Source organism: Argopecten irradians, chromosome 4 (assembly GCF_041381155.1).
Source record: "Argopecten irradians isolate NY chromosome 4, Ai_NY, whole genome shotgun sequence".
NCBI classification, from domain to species: Eukaryota; Metazoa; Mollusca; class Bivalvia; order Pectinida; family Pectinidae; genus Argopecten; species Argopecten irradians.
Window position 1 is genome coordinate 52,870,905 of NC_091137.1, and position 23,193 is coordinate 52,894,097.

At 34.0% G+C, this 23,193-nt stretch overlaps 1 protein-coding gene across 1 annotated transcript; it reads right to left on the reverse strand.

Annotated features, from left to right (window-relative positions):
* Nucleotides 1-1,637: 1,637 nt before the first annotated feature.
* LOC138322366 (uncharacterized) lies at nucleotides 1,638-22,771 on the reverse strand. Its single transcript, XM_069266407.1, has 7 exons — nucleotides 22,746-22,771; nucleotides 18,524-18,619; nucleotides 18,125-18,175; nucleotides 5,834-5,917; nucleotides 3,967-4,027; nucleotides 1,851-2,027; nucleotides 1,638-1,649 (listed from the first exon to the last, which is right to left on the reverse strand). The coding sequence occupies exons 2-7, from the start codon at nucleotides 18,577-18,579 to the stop codon at nucleotides 1,638-1,640; spliced, it is 441 nt and encodes a 146-aa protein (XP_069122508.1). The 5' UTR covers nucleotides 18,580-18,619; nucleotides 22,746-22,771.
* Between the last annotated feature and the right edge of the window lie 422 nt (nucleotides 22,772-23,193).

The window sequence follows — 23,193 nt, forward strand, 5'->3', positions numbered from 1 at the left end:
GAAATGTCTGCACACAATACGTCAACACATATAAAGATTGGATTTGTTGTACAGAAATGCCTACACACAATACGTCAACACATATAAAGATTGGATTCGTTGTACAGAAATGTCTACACACAATACGTCAACATCTATAAAGATTGGATTTGTTGTACAGAAATGCCTACACACAATACGTCAACACCTATAAAGATTGGATTTGTTGTACAGAAATGCCTACACACAATATGTCAACACCTATAAAGATTGGATTTGTTGTACAGAAATGCCTACACACAATACGTCAACACATATAAAGATTGGATTTGTTGTATAGAAATGTCGGCACACAATACGTCAACACCTATAAAGATTGGATTTATTTCCAGAAATGTCTACACACGTTACGTCAACACCTATAAAGATTATATTTGTTGTACAGAAAAGTCTACACATAATACGTCAACACCTATAAAGATTGGATTCGTTGTACAGAAAAGTCTACACATAATACGTCAACACATATATGGATTGATGGTGTACAAAGAAACATACTGTACTGAATTCCTAATGTTAAAGGTCGGTAATGTTGGTAAAATTTGGAAATGTCATTGACTTGAAGACGTAAGGTTGTAATTAATTCAGAAAATAGCAGAAAAAGCTTTTTATACTATGCGGGTTCTCTGATATATACAGCGTATACATAGATGCCTGCTGTAATGTCAGTCTCGTCTAGACAGGGTCGGGTTTGCGTTTGTCTACAGTAATGGTACACACGGGATATTGCTTTGGGGTAATTTTTTATAGACATTTATCTAACGGACATATCCAATATGATGACATTAATCTTGACAGAAAATTGTGACAATATTCTCATAAGAAGTGTAAAACAGTGATATACAAAGTATTCTGAAAATACTTCCATATGTAGTATTATTATAACATGAGTTTGTATTTTCACCAATGGACACTGAATTCCCCCGATTATGTAGAATTATGTTCTCTTCAGAGTTTTTTTTGTACCATCATCTTTTCTCATCAAGCTTACAGTAAGTGTTGCAAGCAACACACGTCCCCAGCCGTCACATGAGTACATTTTCTATTTTATGGCCAGTTATTTTTATTGCTTAGTTATGCAATCCTTGTATGAAGTTTGAACAAAATGTGTTGAATGTTCTCAAGTTATCGTCCGGAAACTAAAATTTGTGAAACAATCTATTTTTAGCAACCTAAACCTTTGTAGTTGACCTTTTGATCCCCAATTCTATTCCAAGCTGTGTTTTCTCCTACGTTAACACTGTATGCAGTTTGAACAAATTCCGTCCATGTGTTCTCAAGTTATCATCTGGAAACTTAATATTTTGTGAAACAATCTATTTTTGTAATGGGGACCTTTATAGTTGACCTTTTGATCCCTACTTCAATGCCAATTAAGCTGTATTTTTTCATATGCTATTGTTGTGTGAAGTTTGATCAAGTTCAACAATTCGTTTGACATGTCCCAAGTTATCGTCTGGAAACTGATGTTTTATTATGTTCTATATTTAGTACCAGTGACCTTTGCAGTTGACCTTATGACTCCAAATTCAACCCCAAACTGGTTTTTCTCATATGCTATCATTGTATAATTTTTATCAAATTCAATCAATTAGTTCTCAAGTTATTATCTGGAAACCAAATCAGACAGACAAACAGACAGACAAACAGACAGACAGTCGGGGACAAACACTATAGTCCCCTTTGATTTCTTCGGCAGGGGACTAAAAACGATGACGTTATTCACAGAACAGAATGAAGAAAAGATCAACATCTGCCAAAGGGACATATGTCATCGAAACAGGGAGCAGACTGGGTAAGAATATACAAACCTGTGTGACGGCTGGGTTTTTCAGACTTTGCAGGGCGTGCCTGGGGAGAGCCATGCAGTACTGTATAGTGATGTTTAGGTTCTGGGCGGCGTTATTCATCTGTTGAAGCCATCGCTCACCGAGTGTTAAGTCTGTCTGAAGGGCCACCGTGCCGATTGTCTGGATATTTAGCCAGTCCTACAAAATACAATACCCTATAAACAATGCAATATTTGTGAACTGTAGTCCCTTGTATTGTAAGCGTTTCATATTTATTTTGTAAATATTTATGTGATTAGACAAACGGTGCTAGTATCTCCAGTGGTGATGGAACGTACCACTTTGTAATTTTCCCACTGAAATGACGTTATCGCGAGATATCGTCTTTTGACGTCATTCCATCACTTATAGAAACAATAGTTCTGCACAAACGTTATCGGGTATCGCTTGGTACAGGAATTAGTCCCATTGTAATAAGAGCGTGAAAATACATAGTCAGACCGGCGTTCCAACCCAGAACCCACAAAACTCCGGATGAGCTATGCCGCGACCGAACCAAGCCACAACTCGCCTTTTCTTTTTTGTCCACATATTCGACACAAAAGTTTACTCCCGACCAGACCGGCGCTGGAACAGTGAACCTCTACCAAGTACCATTACATTCCTCTTACCTAAAAAACATTCAAACCATTTTTGCCGATATCAGACAATATCTAATTGAACAGCCAATTTTCGTTAGCCTCGGGATCCAGACTCTACAACCATGTAAATAATATATTTGTGTAAGAGGACATCTTTTTCAAGGATTGAATCTTGCTTTGGTCGATTTCATGGGGTGATGAATTGAGTTGCTCTTGAAACAAATTGAATGAACTGCTCTTCGCAGTTCATGTTGAATTTGTTGAATTCTACAAGTTAAACAACTGATTAAAGGTAAATCAACACTCATTGGTTTTTATATAGTATTTCTTCTTCATGATTTGTTTGTAACTGAGACGTTCTTTACATACCATTCTCTATCAATAAAGAAACAATGCTTTTTGGACTTTTTAGACAAAATGGTATATACAACAGGATTGATAATGAAATTATCCTTGTGATTAAACAGTATATTTATAGAACTAGATGTTTTCAAAATTCTTTGAATGTAATGAGATTGGTAAACTGCATCAAAGATCTCCATGCTGTACAGAAACATATCGCATACGGAAAGGATCAAGCTTATATAGAGAAATTAAATTTTGAATGGAAAATGTGGATGAAAATAGTAAACCTGGCTTAACCATGACGGTTTTTTTTTTTTTTTTTTTTTTTTTTTTTTTTTTTTTCATATACCAACATCAACTTTTTATTCATGTTGTTAACTTTCTTATCACTTAAATATTTTTGTTTTGAAAAATTATTGATGTGACGCTTATTATTTACAAATAGTTTTAAGATGCACACTATCAAACCCTTTACCCCCCCCTCCCCCCCCCCAACCCCCTCCTGCTCTCTCTCTCTCTCTTTCTCCGATCACAGTCTCCCTACCGCTCACTCCATTACTTTCTTGCTTTTCCTCTGTCTCCCAGTCATAAAACTCAGTACTATACATTAATATCTCTCCAAATCTTATTTATGAATGTGTGCAGATCAATGAAGTCTTGTTTGATACTTATATATGTTACTTCACATTGTATATATATGTATAGTATTGATTGAAATGCCTTTTGAAAAAAAAAAAAAAAAAAAAACTGAGACGTTCTTATGAAGGCCTAGTTTCGACACACGTCACACAGGGACATGGCACATTTTATTTTGCTTCGGTAGACAATGTTGCTGACTCGAACGATACACAAGAGTCACGGAGTCAGTAAAACGAGATATCCTAAAAATGCTTTTCAAATTGTAGAAATCTGTCCGTAATATTTGCATTTTTTTAACCCACCGCTGTTTAGATCTAGCCTAGGCCTAATCTAGAAGCTTCTTAGGCAAAAGTAGGTCTAGATAAAATATTTTCTTGCGCGAAAACCGATGTTAAAGATACCCAAGTTCATACCCAAGTTCATGAACAAATGAAACCGGATTATTTAAGTAGTTTCATTGAGTCCAACTTCGGTGAAAATTGAAATATTTTTGTATGAATTGCTTCACTTACTTGCTCATACATTTTCAGGCCCCACTGTTTTGCTACTGACAGAAAATCGTTCCAAAATTTCTGTAAAACAAGAAAATGCAACACATTTAAAACTGATGATGATTCAAACATCAATTCCGTACGTACAACCCTACGTTACAAATGAATCAGCAGAAGGCGGGTAGACGTTCTACTTGGTCAAAGTACTGAATTTATTGTAGAAACAAGGTACATATATTCTATAATATTTTTGACATTTCAGACTTCATTTTAATCGAACTCCCGATCACAGAATGTACATGGTCATCAAAGATGTAAAATGTGAAAATATACCTGTCATCGAGGATGTGCAGCATGATTAATTTACCTGTCATCGAGGATGTGCAGCGTGATTAATTTACCTGGTCATCCGGGATGTGCAGCGTGATTAATTTACCTTGTCATCAGGGATGTGCAGTATGATTAATTTACCTGTCATCAGGGATGTGCAGCATGATTAATTTACCTGTCATTAGGGATGTGCAGCATGATTAATTTACCTGTCATCGAGGATGTGCAGCATGATTAATTACCTGTCATCGAGGATGTGCAGCGTGATTAATTTACCTGTCATCGAGGATGTGCAGCGTGATTAATTTACTGTCATCGAGGATGTGCCATGATTCATTTACCTATCATCGAGGTATGCAGCAGTATGATTAATTTACCTGTCATCGAGGGATGTGCATTAGGGATGTGCAGTGATTAATTTACCTGTCATTAGGGATGTGCAGCATGATTAATTTAACTGTCATTACCTGTCATTCATCGAGGATGTGCAGATGTGCAGCGAATGATTAATTTACCTGTCATCGAGGATGTGCAGCATGATTAATTTACCTGTCATCGAGGATGTGCAGCATGATTAATTTACCTGTCATCGAGGATGTGCAGCATGATTAATTTTACCTTTACTATCATCGAGGATGTGCAGGTATGATTAATTTACCTGTCATCAGGGATGTGCAGCATGATTAATTTACCTGGTCATCGAGGGATGTGCAGTGATTAATTTACCTGTCATCGAGGATGTGCAGTATGATTAATTTACCTGTCATCATCAGGGATGTGCAGCATGATTAATTTACCCTGTCATCGAGGATGTGCAGCGTGATTAATTACCTGGTCATCAGGGATGTATCAGCGAATTGATTAATTTACCTGTCAGGGAATCAGGATGTGCAGCGTGATTAATTTACCTGTCATCGAGGATGATGTACAGCGTGGATTAATTTACCTGGTCATCGAGGATGTTGCAGCGTTATGATTAATTTACCTGTCATCAGGGAAATGAATTGCAGCATGATAATTTACCTGGTCATCGAGGGATGTGCAGCGTGATTAATTTACCTGGTCATCAGGATGTTCAGCGTGATTAATTTACCTGTCATCGAGGATGACAGCGTGATTAATTTTACCTGATCATCGGGATGTGCAGCGTGATTAATTTACCTGGTCATCAGGGATGAGCAGTATGTGATTAATTTAACCTGATCATCAGGATGTGCAGCATGATTAATTTACCTGTCATCAGGATGTGAAGCAGTGATTAATTTACCTGGTCATCAGGGATGTGCAGCGTGATTAATTTACCTGTCATCAGGGATGTGCAGCGTGATTAATTTACCTGTTCATCAGGATGAGCAGCGTGATTAATTTACTTGGTCATCAGGGATGTACAGCGTAATTAATTTACCTGGTCATCAGGGATGTGCAGCGTGATTAATTTACCTGGTCATCAGGGATGTGCAGCGTGATTAATTTACCTGGTCATCAGGGATGTGCATCAGGAATTCATGTGATTATTTTTACATGGTCATCAGGGATGTGCAGTATAATTAATTTACCTTGGTCATCAGGGATGGATAGTAAAGTTTCTTTGACGAAAGTGTAGTTGCCGCCATTGGCCTTGTCGTAAACATTATCCGAGGACCTGATACAATGATAAATTAGAAATATATACAACGATATCCGAGGACCTGATACAATGATACATTAGAGATATATACAACATTATCCGAGGACCTGATACAATGATACATTAGAGATATAGACAACATTATCCGAGTACCTGATACAATGATACATTAGAGATATATACAACATTATCCGAGTACCTGATACAATGATACATTAGAGATATATACAACATTATCCGAGGACCTGATTACAATGATACATTAGAGATATATACAACATTATCCGAGGACCTGATACAATGATACAGAGATATATACAACATTATTCGAGGACCTGATACAATGATACATTAGAGATATATACAACATTATCCGAGGACCTGATACAATGATACATTAGAGATATATACAACATTATCCGAGGACCTGATACAATGATACATTAGAGATAAATACAACATTATCCGAGGACCTGATACAATGATACATTAGAGATATATACAACATTATCCGAGGACCTGATACAATGATACATTAGAGATATATACAACATTATCCGAGGACCTGATACAATGATACATTAGAGATATATACAACATTATCCGAGGACCTGATACAATGATACATTAGAGATATATACAACATTATCCGAGGACCTGATACAATGATACAGAGATATATACAACATTATCCGAGGACCTGATACAATGATACATTAGAGATATATACAACATTATCCGAGGACCTGATACAATGATACATTAGAGATATATACAACATTATCCGAGGACCTGATACAATGATACAGAGATATATACAACATTATCCGAGGACCTGATACAATGATACAGAGATATATACAACATTATCCGAGGACCTGATACAATGATACATTAGAGATATATACAACATTATCCGAGGACCTGATACAATGATACATTAGAGATATATACAACATTATCCGAGGACCTGATACAATGATACATTAGAGATATATACAACATTATCCGAGGACCTGATACAATGATACATTAGAGATATATACAACATTATCCGAGGACCTGATACAATGATACATTAGAGATATATACAACATTATCCGAGGACCTGATACAATGATACAGAGATATATACAACATTATCCGAGGACCTGATACAATGATACAGAGATATATACAACATTATCCGAGGACCTGATACAATGATACATTAGAGATATATACAACATTATCCGAGGACCTGATACAATGATACATTAGAGATATATATACAACATTATCCGAGGACCTGATACAATGATACATTAGAGATATATACAACATTATCCGAGGACCTGATACAATGATACATTAGAGATATATACAACATTATCCGAGGACCTGATACAATGATACATTAGAGATATATACAACATTATCCGAGGACCTGATACAATGATACAGAGATATATACAACATTATCCGAGGACCTGATACAATGATACATTAGAGATATATACAACATTATCCGAGGACCTGATACAATGATACATTAGAGATATATACAACATTATCCGAGGACCTGATACAATGATACATTAGAGATATATACAACATTATCCGAGGACCTGATACAATGATACATTAGAGATATATACAACATTATCCGAGGACCTGATACAATGATACATTAGAGATATATACAACATTATCCGAGGACCTGATACAATGATACATTAGAGATATATACAACATTATCCGAGGACCTGATACAATGATACAGAGATATATACAACATTATCCGAGGACCTGATACAATGATACAGAGATATATACAACATTATCCGAGGACCTGATACAATGATACATTAGAGATATATACAACATTATCCGAGGACCTGATACAATGATACATTAGAGATATATACAAGATTATCCGAGGACCTGAGTACCTGATACAATGATACATTAGAGATATATACAACATTATCCGAGGACCTGATACAATGAGACAGAGATATATACAACATTATCCGAGGACCTGATACAATGATACATTAGAGATATATACAACATTATCCGAGGACCTGATACAATGATATTAGAGATATATACAACATTATCCGAGGACCTGATACAATGATACATTAGAGATATATACAACATTATCCGAGGACCTGATACAATGAGACAGAGATATATACAACATTATCCGAGGACCTGATACAATGATACATTAGAGATATATACAACATTATCCGAGGACCTGATACAATGATACATTAGAGATATATACAACATTATCCGAGGACCTGATACAATGATACATTAGAGATATATACAACATTATCCGAGGACCTGATACAATGATACAGAGATATATACAACATTATCCGAGGACCTGATACAATGATACATTAGAGATATATACAACATTATCCGAGGACCTGATACAATGAGACAGAGATATATACAACATTATCCGAGGACCTGATACAATGATACAGAGATATATACAACATTATCCGAGGACCTGATACAATGATACATTAGAGATATATACAACATTATCCGATGATACCTGATACAATGATACATGTACATTAGAGATATATACAACATTATCCGAGGACCTGATACAATGATACATTAGAGATATATACAACATTATCCGAGGACCTGATACAATGATACATTAGAGATATATACAACATTATCCGAGGACCTGATACAATGATACATTAGAGATATATACAACATTATCCGAGGACCTGATACAATGATACATTAGAGATATATACAACATTATCCGAGGACCTGATAAAATGATACATTAGAGATAAATACAACATTATCCGAGGACCTGATATAATGATACATTAGATATATATACAACATTATCCGAGGACCTGATACAATGATACATTAGAGATATATACAACATTATCCGAGGACCTGGATACAATGATACATTAGAGATATATACAACATTATCCGAGGACCTGATACAATGATACATTAGAGATATATACAACATTATCCGAGGACCTGATACAATGATACATTAGAGATATATACAACATTATCCGAGGACCTGATACAATGATACATTAGATATATATACAACATTATCCGAGGACCTGATACAATGATACATTAGAGATATATACAACATTATCCGAGGACCTGATACAATGATACATTAGAGATATATACAACATTATCCGAGGACCTGATACAATGATACATTAGAGATATATACAACATTATCCGAGGACCTGATACAATGATACAGAGATATATACAACATTATCCGAGGACCTGATAACAATGATACATTAGAGATATATACAACATTATCCGAGGACTGATACAATGATACATAGAGATATATACAACATTATCCGAGGACCTGATACAATGATACATTAGAGATATATACAACATTATCCGAGGACCTGATACAATGATACATTAGAGATATATATACAACATTATCCGAGGACCTGATACAATGATACAGAGATATATACAACATTATCCGAGGACCTGATACAATGATACATAGAGATATATACAACATTATCCGAGGATATATACAATGATACAGAGATATATAAACATTATCCGAGGACCTGATACAATGATACATTAGAGATATATACAACATTATCCGAGGACCTGATACAATGATACATTAGAGATATATACAACATTATCCGAGGACCTGATACAATGATACAGAGATATATACAACATTATCCGAGGACCTGATACAATGATACATTAGAGATATATATATTATCCGAGACATACAATGAACAAGATATATACAACATTATCCGAGGACCTGATACAATGATACATTAGAGATATATACAACATTATCCGAGACCTGATACAATGATACATTAGAGATATATACAACATTATCCGAGGACCTGATACAATGATACATTAGAGATATATACAACATTATCCGAGGACCTGATACAATGATACATTAGAGATATATACAACATTATCCGAGGACCTGATACAATGATACATTAGAGATATATACAACATTATCCGAGGACCTGATACAATGATACATTAGAGATATATATACAACATTATCCGAGGACCTGATACAATGATACATTAGAGATATATACAACATTATCCGAGGACCTGATACAATGATACAGAGATATATACAACATTATCCGAGGACCTGATACAATGATACATTAGAGATATATACAACATTATCCGAGGACCTGATACAATGATACATTAGAGATATATACAACATTATCCGAGGACCTGATACAATGATACATTAGAGATATATACAACATTATCCGAGGACCTGATACAATGATACATTAGAGATATATACAACATTATCCGAGGACCTGATACAATGATACATTAGAGATATATATACAACATTATCCGAGGACCTGATACAATGATACATTAGAGATATATACAACATTATCCGAGGACCTGATACAATGAGATACATTAGAGATATATACAACATTATCCGAGGACCTGATACAATGATACATTAGAGATATATACAACATTATCCGAGGACCTGATACAATGATACATTAGAGATATATACAACATTATCCGAGGACCTGATACAATGATACAGAGATATATACAACATTATCCGAGGACCTGATACAATGATACAGAGATATATATACAACATTATCCGAGGACCTGATACAATGATACATTAGAGATATATACAACATTATCCGAGGACCTGATACAATGATACAGAGATATATACAACATTATCCGAGGACCTGATACAATGATACATTAGAGATATATACAACATTATCCGAGGACCTGATACAATGATACATTAGAGATATATACAACATTATCCGAGGACCTGATACAATGATACATTAGAGATATATACAACATTAATCCGAGGACCTGATACAATGATACAGAGTTATATACAACATTATCCGAGGACCTGATACAATGATACATTAGAGATATATACAACATTATCCGAGGACCTGATACAATGATACAGAGATATATACAACATTATCCGAGGACCTGATACAATGATACAGAGATATATACAACATTATCCGAGGACCTGATACAATGATACATTAGAGATATATACAACATTATCCGAGGACCTGATACAATGATACAGAGATATATACAACATTATCCGAGGACCTGATACAATGATACATTAGAGATATATACAACATTATCCGAGGACCTGATACAATGATACATTAGAGATATATACAACATTATCCGAGGACCTGATACAATGAGACAGAGATATATACAACATTATCCGAGGACCTGATACAATGATACATTAGAGATATATACAACATTATCCGAGGACCTGATACAATGATACAGAGATATATACAACATTATCCGAGGACCTGATACAATGATACATTAGAGATATATACAACATTATCCGAGGACCTGATACAATGATACATTAGAGATATATACAACATTATCCGAGGACCTGATACAATGATACATTAGAGATATATACAACATTATCCGAGGACCTGATACAATGATACATAGAGATATATACAACATTATCCGAGGACCTGATACAATGATACATTAGAGATATATACAACATTATCCGAGGACCTGATACAATGATACATTAGAGATATATACAACATTATCCGAGGACCTGATACAATGATACAGAGATATATACAACATTATCCGAGGACCTGATACAATGATACATTAGAGATATATACAACATTATCCGAGGACCTGATACAATGATACAGAGATATATACAACATTATCCGAGGACCTGATACAATGATACATTAGAGATATATACAACATTATCCGAGGACCTGATACAATGATACATTAGAGATATATACAACATTATCCGAGGACCTGATACAATGATACATTAGAGATATATACAACATTATCCGAGGACCTGATACAATGATACATTAGAGATATATACAACATTATCCGAGGACCTGATACAATGATACATTAGAGATATATACAACATTATCCGAGGACCTGATACAATGATACATTAGAGATATATATAACATTATCCGAGGACCTGATACAATGATACATTAGAGATATATACAACATTATCCGAGGACCTGATACAATGATACATTAGAGATATATACAACATTATCCGAGGACCTGATACAATGATACAGAGATATATACAACATTATCCGAGACCTGATACAATGATACAGAGATATATACAACATTATCCGAGGACCTGATACAATGATACATTAGAGATATATACAACATTATCCGAGGACCTGATACAATGATACATTAGAGATATATACAACATTATCCGAGGACCTGATACAATGATACATTAGAGATATATACAACATTATCCGAGGACCTGATACAATGATACATTAGAGATATATACAACATTATCCGAGGACCTGATACAATGATACAGAGATATATACAACATTATCCTAGGACCTGATACAATGATACATTAGAGATATATACAACATTATCCGAGGACCTGATACAATGAGACAGAGATATATACAACGATTATCCGAGGACCTGATACAATGATACATTAGAGATATATACAACATTATCCGAGGACCTGATACAATGATACATTAGAGATATATACAAACATTATCCGAGGACCTGATACAATGATACATTAGAGATATATAAACATTACGAGGACCTGATACAATGATACATTAGAGATATATACAACATTATCCGAGGACCTGATACAATGATACATTAGATATATACAACATATCCGAGGACCTATACAGATATTATACAACATTATCCGAGGACCTGATACAATGATACAGAGATATATACAACATTATCCGTGAGAACCTGATACAATGATACATTAGAGATATATACAACATCCGAGGACCTGATACAATGATACAGAGATATATACAACATTATCCGAGGACCTGATACAATGATACATTAGAGATATATACAACATTATCCGAGGACCTGATACAATGATAACAGAGATATATACAACATTATCCGAGGACCTGATACAATGAGACAGATATATATACAACATTATCCGAGGACCTACAATGATACAGAATGACAACATTCCGAGGGACCTGTACAATATACAGAGATATATACAACATTATCCGAGGACCTGATACAATGATACATTAGAGATATATACAACATTATCCGAGGACCTGATACAATGAGACAGAGATATATACAACATTATCCGAGGACCTGATACAATGATACATTAGAGATATATACAACATTATCCGAGGACCTGATACAATGATACATTAGAGATATATACAACATTATCCGAGGACCTGATACAATGATACAGAGATATATACAACATTATCCGAAGGACCTGATACAATGATACATTAGAGAATATATCAACAATATATATACAAGATATATACAACATTATCCGAGTACCTGATAACAATGATACATTAGAGATATATATACAACATTATCCGAGGACCTGATACAATGATACAGAGATATATACAACATTATCCGAGAGGACCTGATACAATGATACATTAGAGATATATACAACATTATCCGAGGACCTGATACAATGATACAGAGATATATACAACATTATCCGAGGACCTGATACAATGATACAGAGATATATACAACATTATCCGAGAGACCTGATACAATGATACATTAGAGATATATACAACATTATCCGAGGACCTGATACAATGATACATTAGAGATATATACAACATTATCCGAGGACCTGATACAATGATACATTAGAGATATATACAACATTATCCGAGGACCTGATACAATGATACATTAGAGATATATACAACATTATCCGAGGACCTGATACAATGATACACAGAGATATATACAACATTATCCGAGGACCTGATACAATGATACATTAGAGATATATACAACATTATCCGAGGACCTGATACAATGATACATTAGAGATATATACAACATTATCCGAGGACCTGATACAATGATACATTAGAGATATATACAACATTATCCGAGGACCTGATACAATGATACATTAGAGATATATACAACATTATCCGAGGACCTGATACAATGATACAGAGATATATACAACATTATCCGAGGACCTGATACAATGATACAGAGATATATACAACATTATCCGAGGACCTGATACAATGATACATTAGAGATATATACAACATTATCCGAGGACCTGATACAATGATACAGAGATATATACAACATTATCCGAGGACCTGATACAATGATACATTAGAGATATATACAACATTATCCGAGGACCTGATACAATGATATATTAGAGATATATATACAACATTATCCGAGGACCTGATACAATGATACATTAGAGATATATACAACATTATCCGAGGACCTGATACAATGATACATAGAGATATATACAACATTATCCGAGAACCTGATACAATGAGACAGAGATAGTTACAACATTATCCGACTACCTGATACAATGACACATTAGAGATATATACAAAATTATCCGAGGACCTGATACAATGATATATAAGAGATATATACAACATTATCCGAGGACCTGGTACAATGATACATTAGAGATATATACAACATTATCCGAGGACCTGATACAATGATACATTAGAGATATATACAACATTATCCGAGGACCTGATACAATGATACAGAGATATATACAACATTATCCGAGGACCTGATACAATGATACATTAGAGATATATACAACATTATCCGAGGACCTGATACAATGATATATTAGAGATATATACAACATTATCCGAGGACCTGATACAATGATACATTAGAGATATATACAACATTATCCGAGGATACAACATTATCCGAGGACCTGATACAATGATACATTAGAGATATATACAACATTATCCGAGGACCTGATACAATGATACATTAGAGATATATACAACATTATCCGAGGACCTGATACAATGATACAGAGATATATACAACATTATCCGAGGACCTGATACAATGATACATTAGAGATATATACAACATTATCCGAGAACCTGATACAATGATACATTAGAGATATATACAACATTATCCGAGGACCTGATACAATGATACATTAGAGATATATACAACATTATCCGAGGACCTGATACAATGAGACAGAGATATATACAACATTATCCGAGGACCTGATGATACTTAGAGATATATACAACATTATCCAATGATACATTAGAGATATATACAACATTATCCGAGGACCTGATACAATGATACATTAGAGATATATACAACATTATCCGAGGACCTGATACAATGATACATTAGAGATATATACAACATTATCCGAGGACCTGATACAATGATACATTAGAGATATATACAACATTATCCGAGGACCTGATACAATGATACATTAGAGATATATACAACATTATCCGAGGACCTGATACAATGATACATTAGAGATATATACAACATTATCCGAGGACCTGATACAATGATACAGAGATATATACAACATTATCCGAGGACCTGATACAATGATACATTAGAGATATATACAACATTATCCGAGGACCTGATACAATGAGACAGAGATATATACAACATTATCCGAGGACCTGATACAATGATACATTAGAGATATATACAACATTATCCGAGGACCTGATACAATGAGACAGATATATATACAACATTATCCGAGGACCTGATACAATGATACATTAGAGATATATACAACTATGTATATACAGATGCATAACATGTATACTGTTCTCAATATCGCCTTTCTATATATCTAACGACAGGGAATCTCAAGATCACCATAAAAATAACAATATGAAGAGATTAAACTTCAATGATGACGAGCGTAGGCATGAAAATCGAAATGAAACAAAAGACCTATGGGCCTTAACGGTCACATTAATACCGAATAAAACAAAGATACATAAACATTACATTTGAAAATATTGGTTCATTACACTCACCATGCTCTTGAAGTCAGTCAGTGATTTTATCAATTTGTCATTCTGGAAAGCACAAAAATCGTTCTATCTGATGTTTTTTATGTAAACTCTCACCAGTATGTTGTTTATTATGTAAACTCTCACCAGTATCTGTTGTTTTTTATGTAAAATGTCACCAGTATCTGTTGTTTTTATGTAAATTCTCACCAGTATGTTGTTTATTATGTAAACTCTCACCAGTATGTTGTTTATTATTTGTTGTTTTTGTTATATAAATTATCATCAGTTTCTGTTGTTTATTATGAAACTCTTGCCAGAATTCGGTGTTTATTATGTAAACTCTCACCACTATCTATTGTTTATAATATAAACTCTCACCTGTGTCTGCTGTTTTTTAGGTAAACTCTCACCAGTATCTGTTGTTTATTATGAAACTCTAACCAGTATGTTGTTTATTATGTAAACTCTGACCAATATGTTGTTTATTATGTAAAATCCCACCAGTATATGTTGTTTATTATGAAACTCTGACCAGTATGTTGTTTATTATGTAAACTCTCATCAGTATCTGTTGTTTATTATGTAAACTCTCACCAGTATCTGTTGTTTATTATGAAACTCTCACCAGTATGTTGTTTTTTATGTAAATTCTCACCAGTATCTGTTGTTTATTATGTAAAATTTCACCAGTATCTGCTGTTTTTTTATGTAAATTCTCACCAGTTTGTTGTTTATTATGTTAACTCTCACCAGTATCTGTTGTTTTTTATGTAAACTCTCACCAGTATCTATTGTTTATTATGTAAACTCTCACCAGTATCTGTTGTTTATTATGTAAAATATCACCAATTTGTTGTTTATTATGAAACACTAACCAGTATGATGTTTATTATGTAAACGCTCACCAGTGTGTTGTTTTTTATGTAAACTCTCACTACTATCTGTTGTTTATTATGAAACACTCACCAATATGTTGTTTATTATGTAAAATCTCACCAGTATATGTTGCTTTTGTTATGTAAAATCTGTACCAGTAAACAGATGTTGTTTATTATGTAAACACTAACCAGTATGTTGTTTTTATGTAAACTCTCACCAGTATCTGTTGTTTATTATGAAACTCTCACCAGTATGTTGTTTATTATGTAAACTATCACCAGTATGATGTTTATTATGTAAACACTCACCAGTATCTGTTGTTTATTATGTAAACACTCACCAGAATGTTGTTTATTATGTAAACACTCACCAGTATCTGTTGTTTATTATGAAACTATTACCAGTATGTTGTTTATTATGTAAAATCTCACAAGTATCTGTTGTTTATTATGAAACTCTCACCAGTATGTTGTTTATTATGTAAACTCCCACCAGTATGTTGTTTATTATGTAAAATCTCACCAGTATATGTTGTTTATTATGAAACTCTCACCAGTATCTGTTGTTTATTATGTAAACTCTCACCAGTATCTGTTGCTTTTATGTAAACTCTCACCAGTATAGTGTTTATTATGAAACACTCATCAGTATCTTGTTTATTATATAAAATCTGACCAGTATGTTGTTTATTATGAAACACTCACCAGTATGTTGTTTATTATGTAAAATTCCACCAGTATCTGTTGCTTTTTTATATAAACTCTCACCAGTATCTGCTGTTTTTTATGTAAACTCTCACCAGTATCAGTTGTTTATTACGTAAAATCTTACCAGTATCTGTTGTTTATTATGTAAACTCTCACCAGTATATTGTTTATTATGAAACACTCACCAGTATCTTGTTTATTATGTAAACTCTGACCAGTATGTTGTTTATTATGAAAACTCTCACCACTATCTGTTGTTTATTATGAAACACTCACCAGTATGTTGTTTATTATGTAAAATTTCACCAGTATCTGTTGCTTTTTTATATAAACATTCAACAGTATCTGCTGTTTATTTTATGTAAACTCTCACCAGTATCAGTTGTTTATTACGTAAAATCTTACCAGTATCTGTTGTTTTTTATGTAAAATGTCACCAGTATCTGTTGTTTTTATGTAAATTCTCACCAGTATATTGTTTATTAAGTTAACTCTCACCAGTATCTGTTGTTTATTTTGTAAACGCTCACCAGTATGTTGTTTATTATGTAAACTCTCACCAGTATTTGTTGTTGTTATATAAACTCTTACCAGTATATGTTCTTTATTATATAAACTCTCACCAGTATCTGTTGTGAGCTGCTATAGGCCATCCGGTTGTTTCAGAGAGGAATCTGTTAATCAAATACGACCAATTACCTGAAAATCGCTCCGACGTTTAAGTATTAAATATCAAAACAAATGAAGCAATAATAACGACATATAGAATGACAGAAGCACATGTCTATAAACTATCTAAACTTTGCTCATTTTACAATACGTTTCTGAATATCGAGGTGTTCCAGAACTGTGTAACACGTTACAATTACATTACTAGTATATACATAAATACAAAGTATCCGTCAAAGCGGACGAAATTGGCCATTTTGAATTAATGTTTAACCAATCCATATATTATAAAAGATACATATAACAAAAACAAATATGTATATATATATCCAAACCCCAACCAAAACCATTACTTGATGCCTCTGGGGAATATTTCGGGTCTGTAAGACCATTGCTTGATGCCCTCCATCAGGCCCTTGTAATACCACCAGGAGTCTATCTGTACATATCTGAAAGTAGAACATACACTACAATACAATCAGACCATATAATACCACCAGGAGTCTATCTGTACATATCTGAAAGTAGAACATACACTACAATACAATCAGGCCATATAATACCACCAGTTGTCTATCTGTACCTATCTGAAAGTAAAACATACATTACAATACAATCAGGCCATATAATACCACCAGGAGTCTATCTGTACATATCTGAAAGTAAAACATACACTACAATACAATCAGACCCTTGTAATACCACCAGGAGTCTATCTGTACATATCTGAAAGTAGAACATACACTACAATACAATCGGGCCATATAATACCACCAGGAGTCTATCTGTACATATATGAAAGTAAAACATACACTACAATACAATCAGACCATATAATACCACCAGGAGTCTATCTGTACATATCTGAAAGTAAAACATACACTACAATACAATCAGGCCATATAATACCACCAGGAGTCTATCTGTACATATCTGAAAGTAAAACATACACTACAATACAATCAGGCCATATAATACCACCAGGAGTCTATCGGTACGTATCTGAAAGTAAAACATACACTACAATACAATCAGGCCATATAATACCACCAGGAGTCTATCTGTACATATCTGAAAGTAGAACATACACTACAATACAATCAGGCCATATAATACCACCAGGAGTCTATCTGTACATATCTGAAAGTAAGTAAAACATACACTATAATACAATCAGGCCATATGATACCACCAGGAGTTTATCGGTACGAATCTGAAAGTAGAACATACACTATAACACAATCAGGCCATATAATACCACCAGGAGTCTATCTGTACATATCTGAAAGTAGAACATACATTACAATACAATCAGGCCATATAATACCACCAGGAGTCTATCTGTACATATCTGAAAGTAGAACATACATTACAATACAATCAGGCCATATAATACCACCAGGAGTCTATCTGTACATATCTGAAAGTAAGAAGAACATACACTATAATACAATCAGACCCTTGTAATACCACCAGGAGTCTATCTGTACATATCTGAAAGTAGAACATACACTACAATACAATCAGGCCATATAATACCACCAGGAGTCTATCTGTACATATCTGAAAGTAGAACATACATTACAATACAATCAGGCCATATAATACCACCAGGAGTCTATCTGTACATATCTGAAAGTAGAACATACACTATAATACAATCAGGCCATATAATACCACCAGGAGTCTATCTGTACATATCTGAAAGTAAAACATACACTACAATACAATCAGGCCATATAATACCACCAGGAGTCTATCTGTACATATCTGAAAGTAGAACATACACTACAATACAATCAGGCCATATAATACCACCAGGAGTCTATCTGTACATATCTGAAAGTAGAACATACACTATAATACAATCAGGCCATATAACACCACCAGGAGTCTATCTGTACATATCTGAAAGTAGAACATACATTACAATACAATCAAGCCATATAATACCACCAGGAGTCTATCTGTACATATCTGAAAGTAAAACATACACTACAATACAATCAGGCCATATAATACCACCAGGAGTCTATCTGTACATATCTGAAAGTAGAACATACATTACAATACAATCAGGCCATATAGTACCACCAGGAGTCTGTCTGTACATATCTGAAAGTAAAACATACACTACAATACAATCAGGCCATATAATACCACCAGGAGTCTATCTGTACATATCTGAAAGTAAAACATACACTACAATACAATCAGACCATATAATACCACCAGGAGTCTATCTGTACATATCTGAAAGTAGAACATACACTACAATACAATCAGGCCATATAATACCACCAGGAGTCTATCTGTACGTATCTGAAAGTAGAACATACACTATAATACAATCAGGCCATATAATACCACCAGGAGTCTATCTGTACATATCTGAAAGTAGAACATACACTACAATACAATCAGGCCATATAATACCACCAGGAGTCTATCTGTACATATCTGAAAGTAGAACATACACTATAATACAATCAGGCCATATAATACCACCAGGAGTCTATCTTTACATATCTGAAAGTAGAACATACACTACAATACAATCAGGCCATATAATACCACCAGGAGTCTATCGGTACGTGTCTGAAAGTAGAACATACACTACAATACAATCAGGCCATATAATACCACCAGGAGTCTATCTGTACATATCTGAAAGTAAGTAAAACATACACTATAATACTCCAATCACAAATTGATGATTTTACGAATTTAATTACGATAAACATAGACGACATTACATTAACTTTCAACGTCAAAATATGTTGCAAAAATCTAATGGAGGCAGCCATTTTCCCTTCCGCGAAATCCTGATGTCAAATCATGTTTCCTAACGTTATTGTATTGTTTCTGTCATGACGTCACAATGAATTTCCTGCCTTGCACAGCCAATGAAAAGCTCTCCGAGTTATATATTACAAAAGTGACATATGCAAATATATATATGCAAATGTATATATATGTATATGTAGGCAAAATTTCTGGATATCGGATTAAGTGAAAAATATAGATGTCACTGGATATCAGACGGAATAAGTGATAAATATAGATGTCATTGGATATCAGGCGGATTAAACGATAAATATAGATGTCATTGGATATCAGGCGGATTAAACGATAAATATAGATGTCACTGGATATCAGGCGGATTAAGTGATAAATATAGATGTCACTGGATATCAGACGGATTAAGTGATAAATATAGATGTCATTGGATATCAGGCGGATTAAACGATAAATATAGATGTCATTGGATATCAGGCGGATTAAACGATAAATATAGATATCACTGGATATCAGGCGACTTAAACGATAAATATAGATGTCATTGGATATCAGACGGATTAAACGATAAATATAGATGTCATTGGATATCAGACGGATTAAACGATAAATATAGATGTCATTGGATATCAGACGGATTAAACGATAAATATAGATGTCATTGGATATCAGGCGGATTAAACGATAAATATAGATGTCACTGGATATCAGGCGGATTAAACGATAAATATAGATGTCACTGGATATCAGACGGATTAAACGATAAATATAGATGTCATTGGATATCAGGCGGATTAAACGATAAATATAGATGTCACTGGATATCAGGTGGATTAAAGATAAATATAGATGTCATTGGATATCAGGCGGATTAAACGATAAATATAGATATCATTGGATATCAGGCGGATTAAACGATAAATATAGATGTCACTGGATATCAGGCGACTTAAACGATAAATATAGATGTCATTGGATATCAGACGGATTAAACGATAAATATAGATGTCATTGGATATCAGACGGATTAAACGATAAATATAGATGTCATTGGATATCAGACTGATTAAACGATCAATATAGATGTCATTGGATATCAGGCGGATTAAACAATAAATATAGATGTCACTGGATATCAGACGGATTAAACGATAAATATAGATGTCATTGGATATCAGACGGATTAAACGATAAATATAGATGTCACTGGATATCAGGTGGATTAAAGATAAATATAGATGTCACTGGATATCAGACGGCTTAAACAATAAATATAGATGTCATTGGATATCAGGTGGATTAAAGATGAATACAGATGTCATTGGATATCAGGCGGATTAAACGATAAATATAGATGTCATTGGATATCAGGTGGATTAAGTCATAAATATACTGGATATCAGGCGGATATGTTTATCACATGATCCGTATGATATCAAATAACTATGTATAAAGCATGTGTCACTAGTATAATAAGACCTTGGGCATATATACCATTGGTTGTGCCGGGTAGAAAATGATTTATAACACCATTGTTAACGTCAACAAACAATGACGTGACATCAGTACGCTCTGGCATATTGGCCTCGGCTGAATTTTGTCATCACATTTGGACATTTTGAAGCAATCTTCGCAAGTCTTAGTATCACTGGATCTGTGTAAACTAGAATACGTTTTGACATTAGTGAGTATAAATATACAGTACTTACTGATCGTGAACTCTGTGTAGACTAGAATACGTTTTGACATTCGTGAGTATAAATATACAATACTTACTGGTAGGGAACTCTGTGTAGACTAGAATACGTTTTGACATTAGTGAGTATAAATATACAGTACTTACTGGTAGGGGACTCTTGTATAGACTTGAATACGTTTTGACATTAGTGAGTATAAATATACAGTACTTACTTGTAGGGAACTCTGTGTATACTAGAATACGTCTTGACATTAGTGAGTATAAATATACAGTACTTACTGGTAGGGGACTCTTGTGTAGACTTGAATACGTTTTGACATTAGTGAGTATAGATATACAGTACTTACTGGTAGGGAACTCTGTGTAGACTAGAATACGTCTTGACATTAGTGAGTATAATTATACAGTACTTACTGGTAGGGGACTCTTGTGTAGACTAGAATACGTTTTGACATTAATGAGTATAAATATACAGTACTTACTGATAGGGGACTCTTATGTAGACAAAAATACGTTTTGACATTC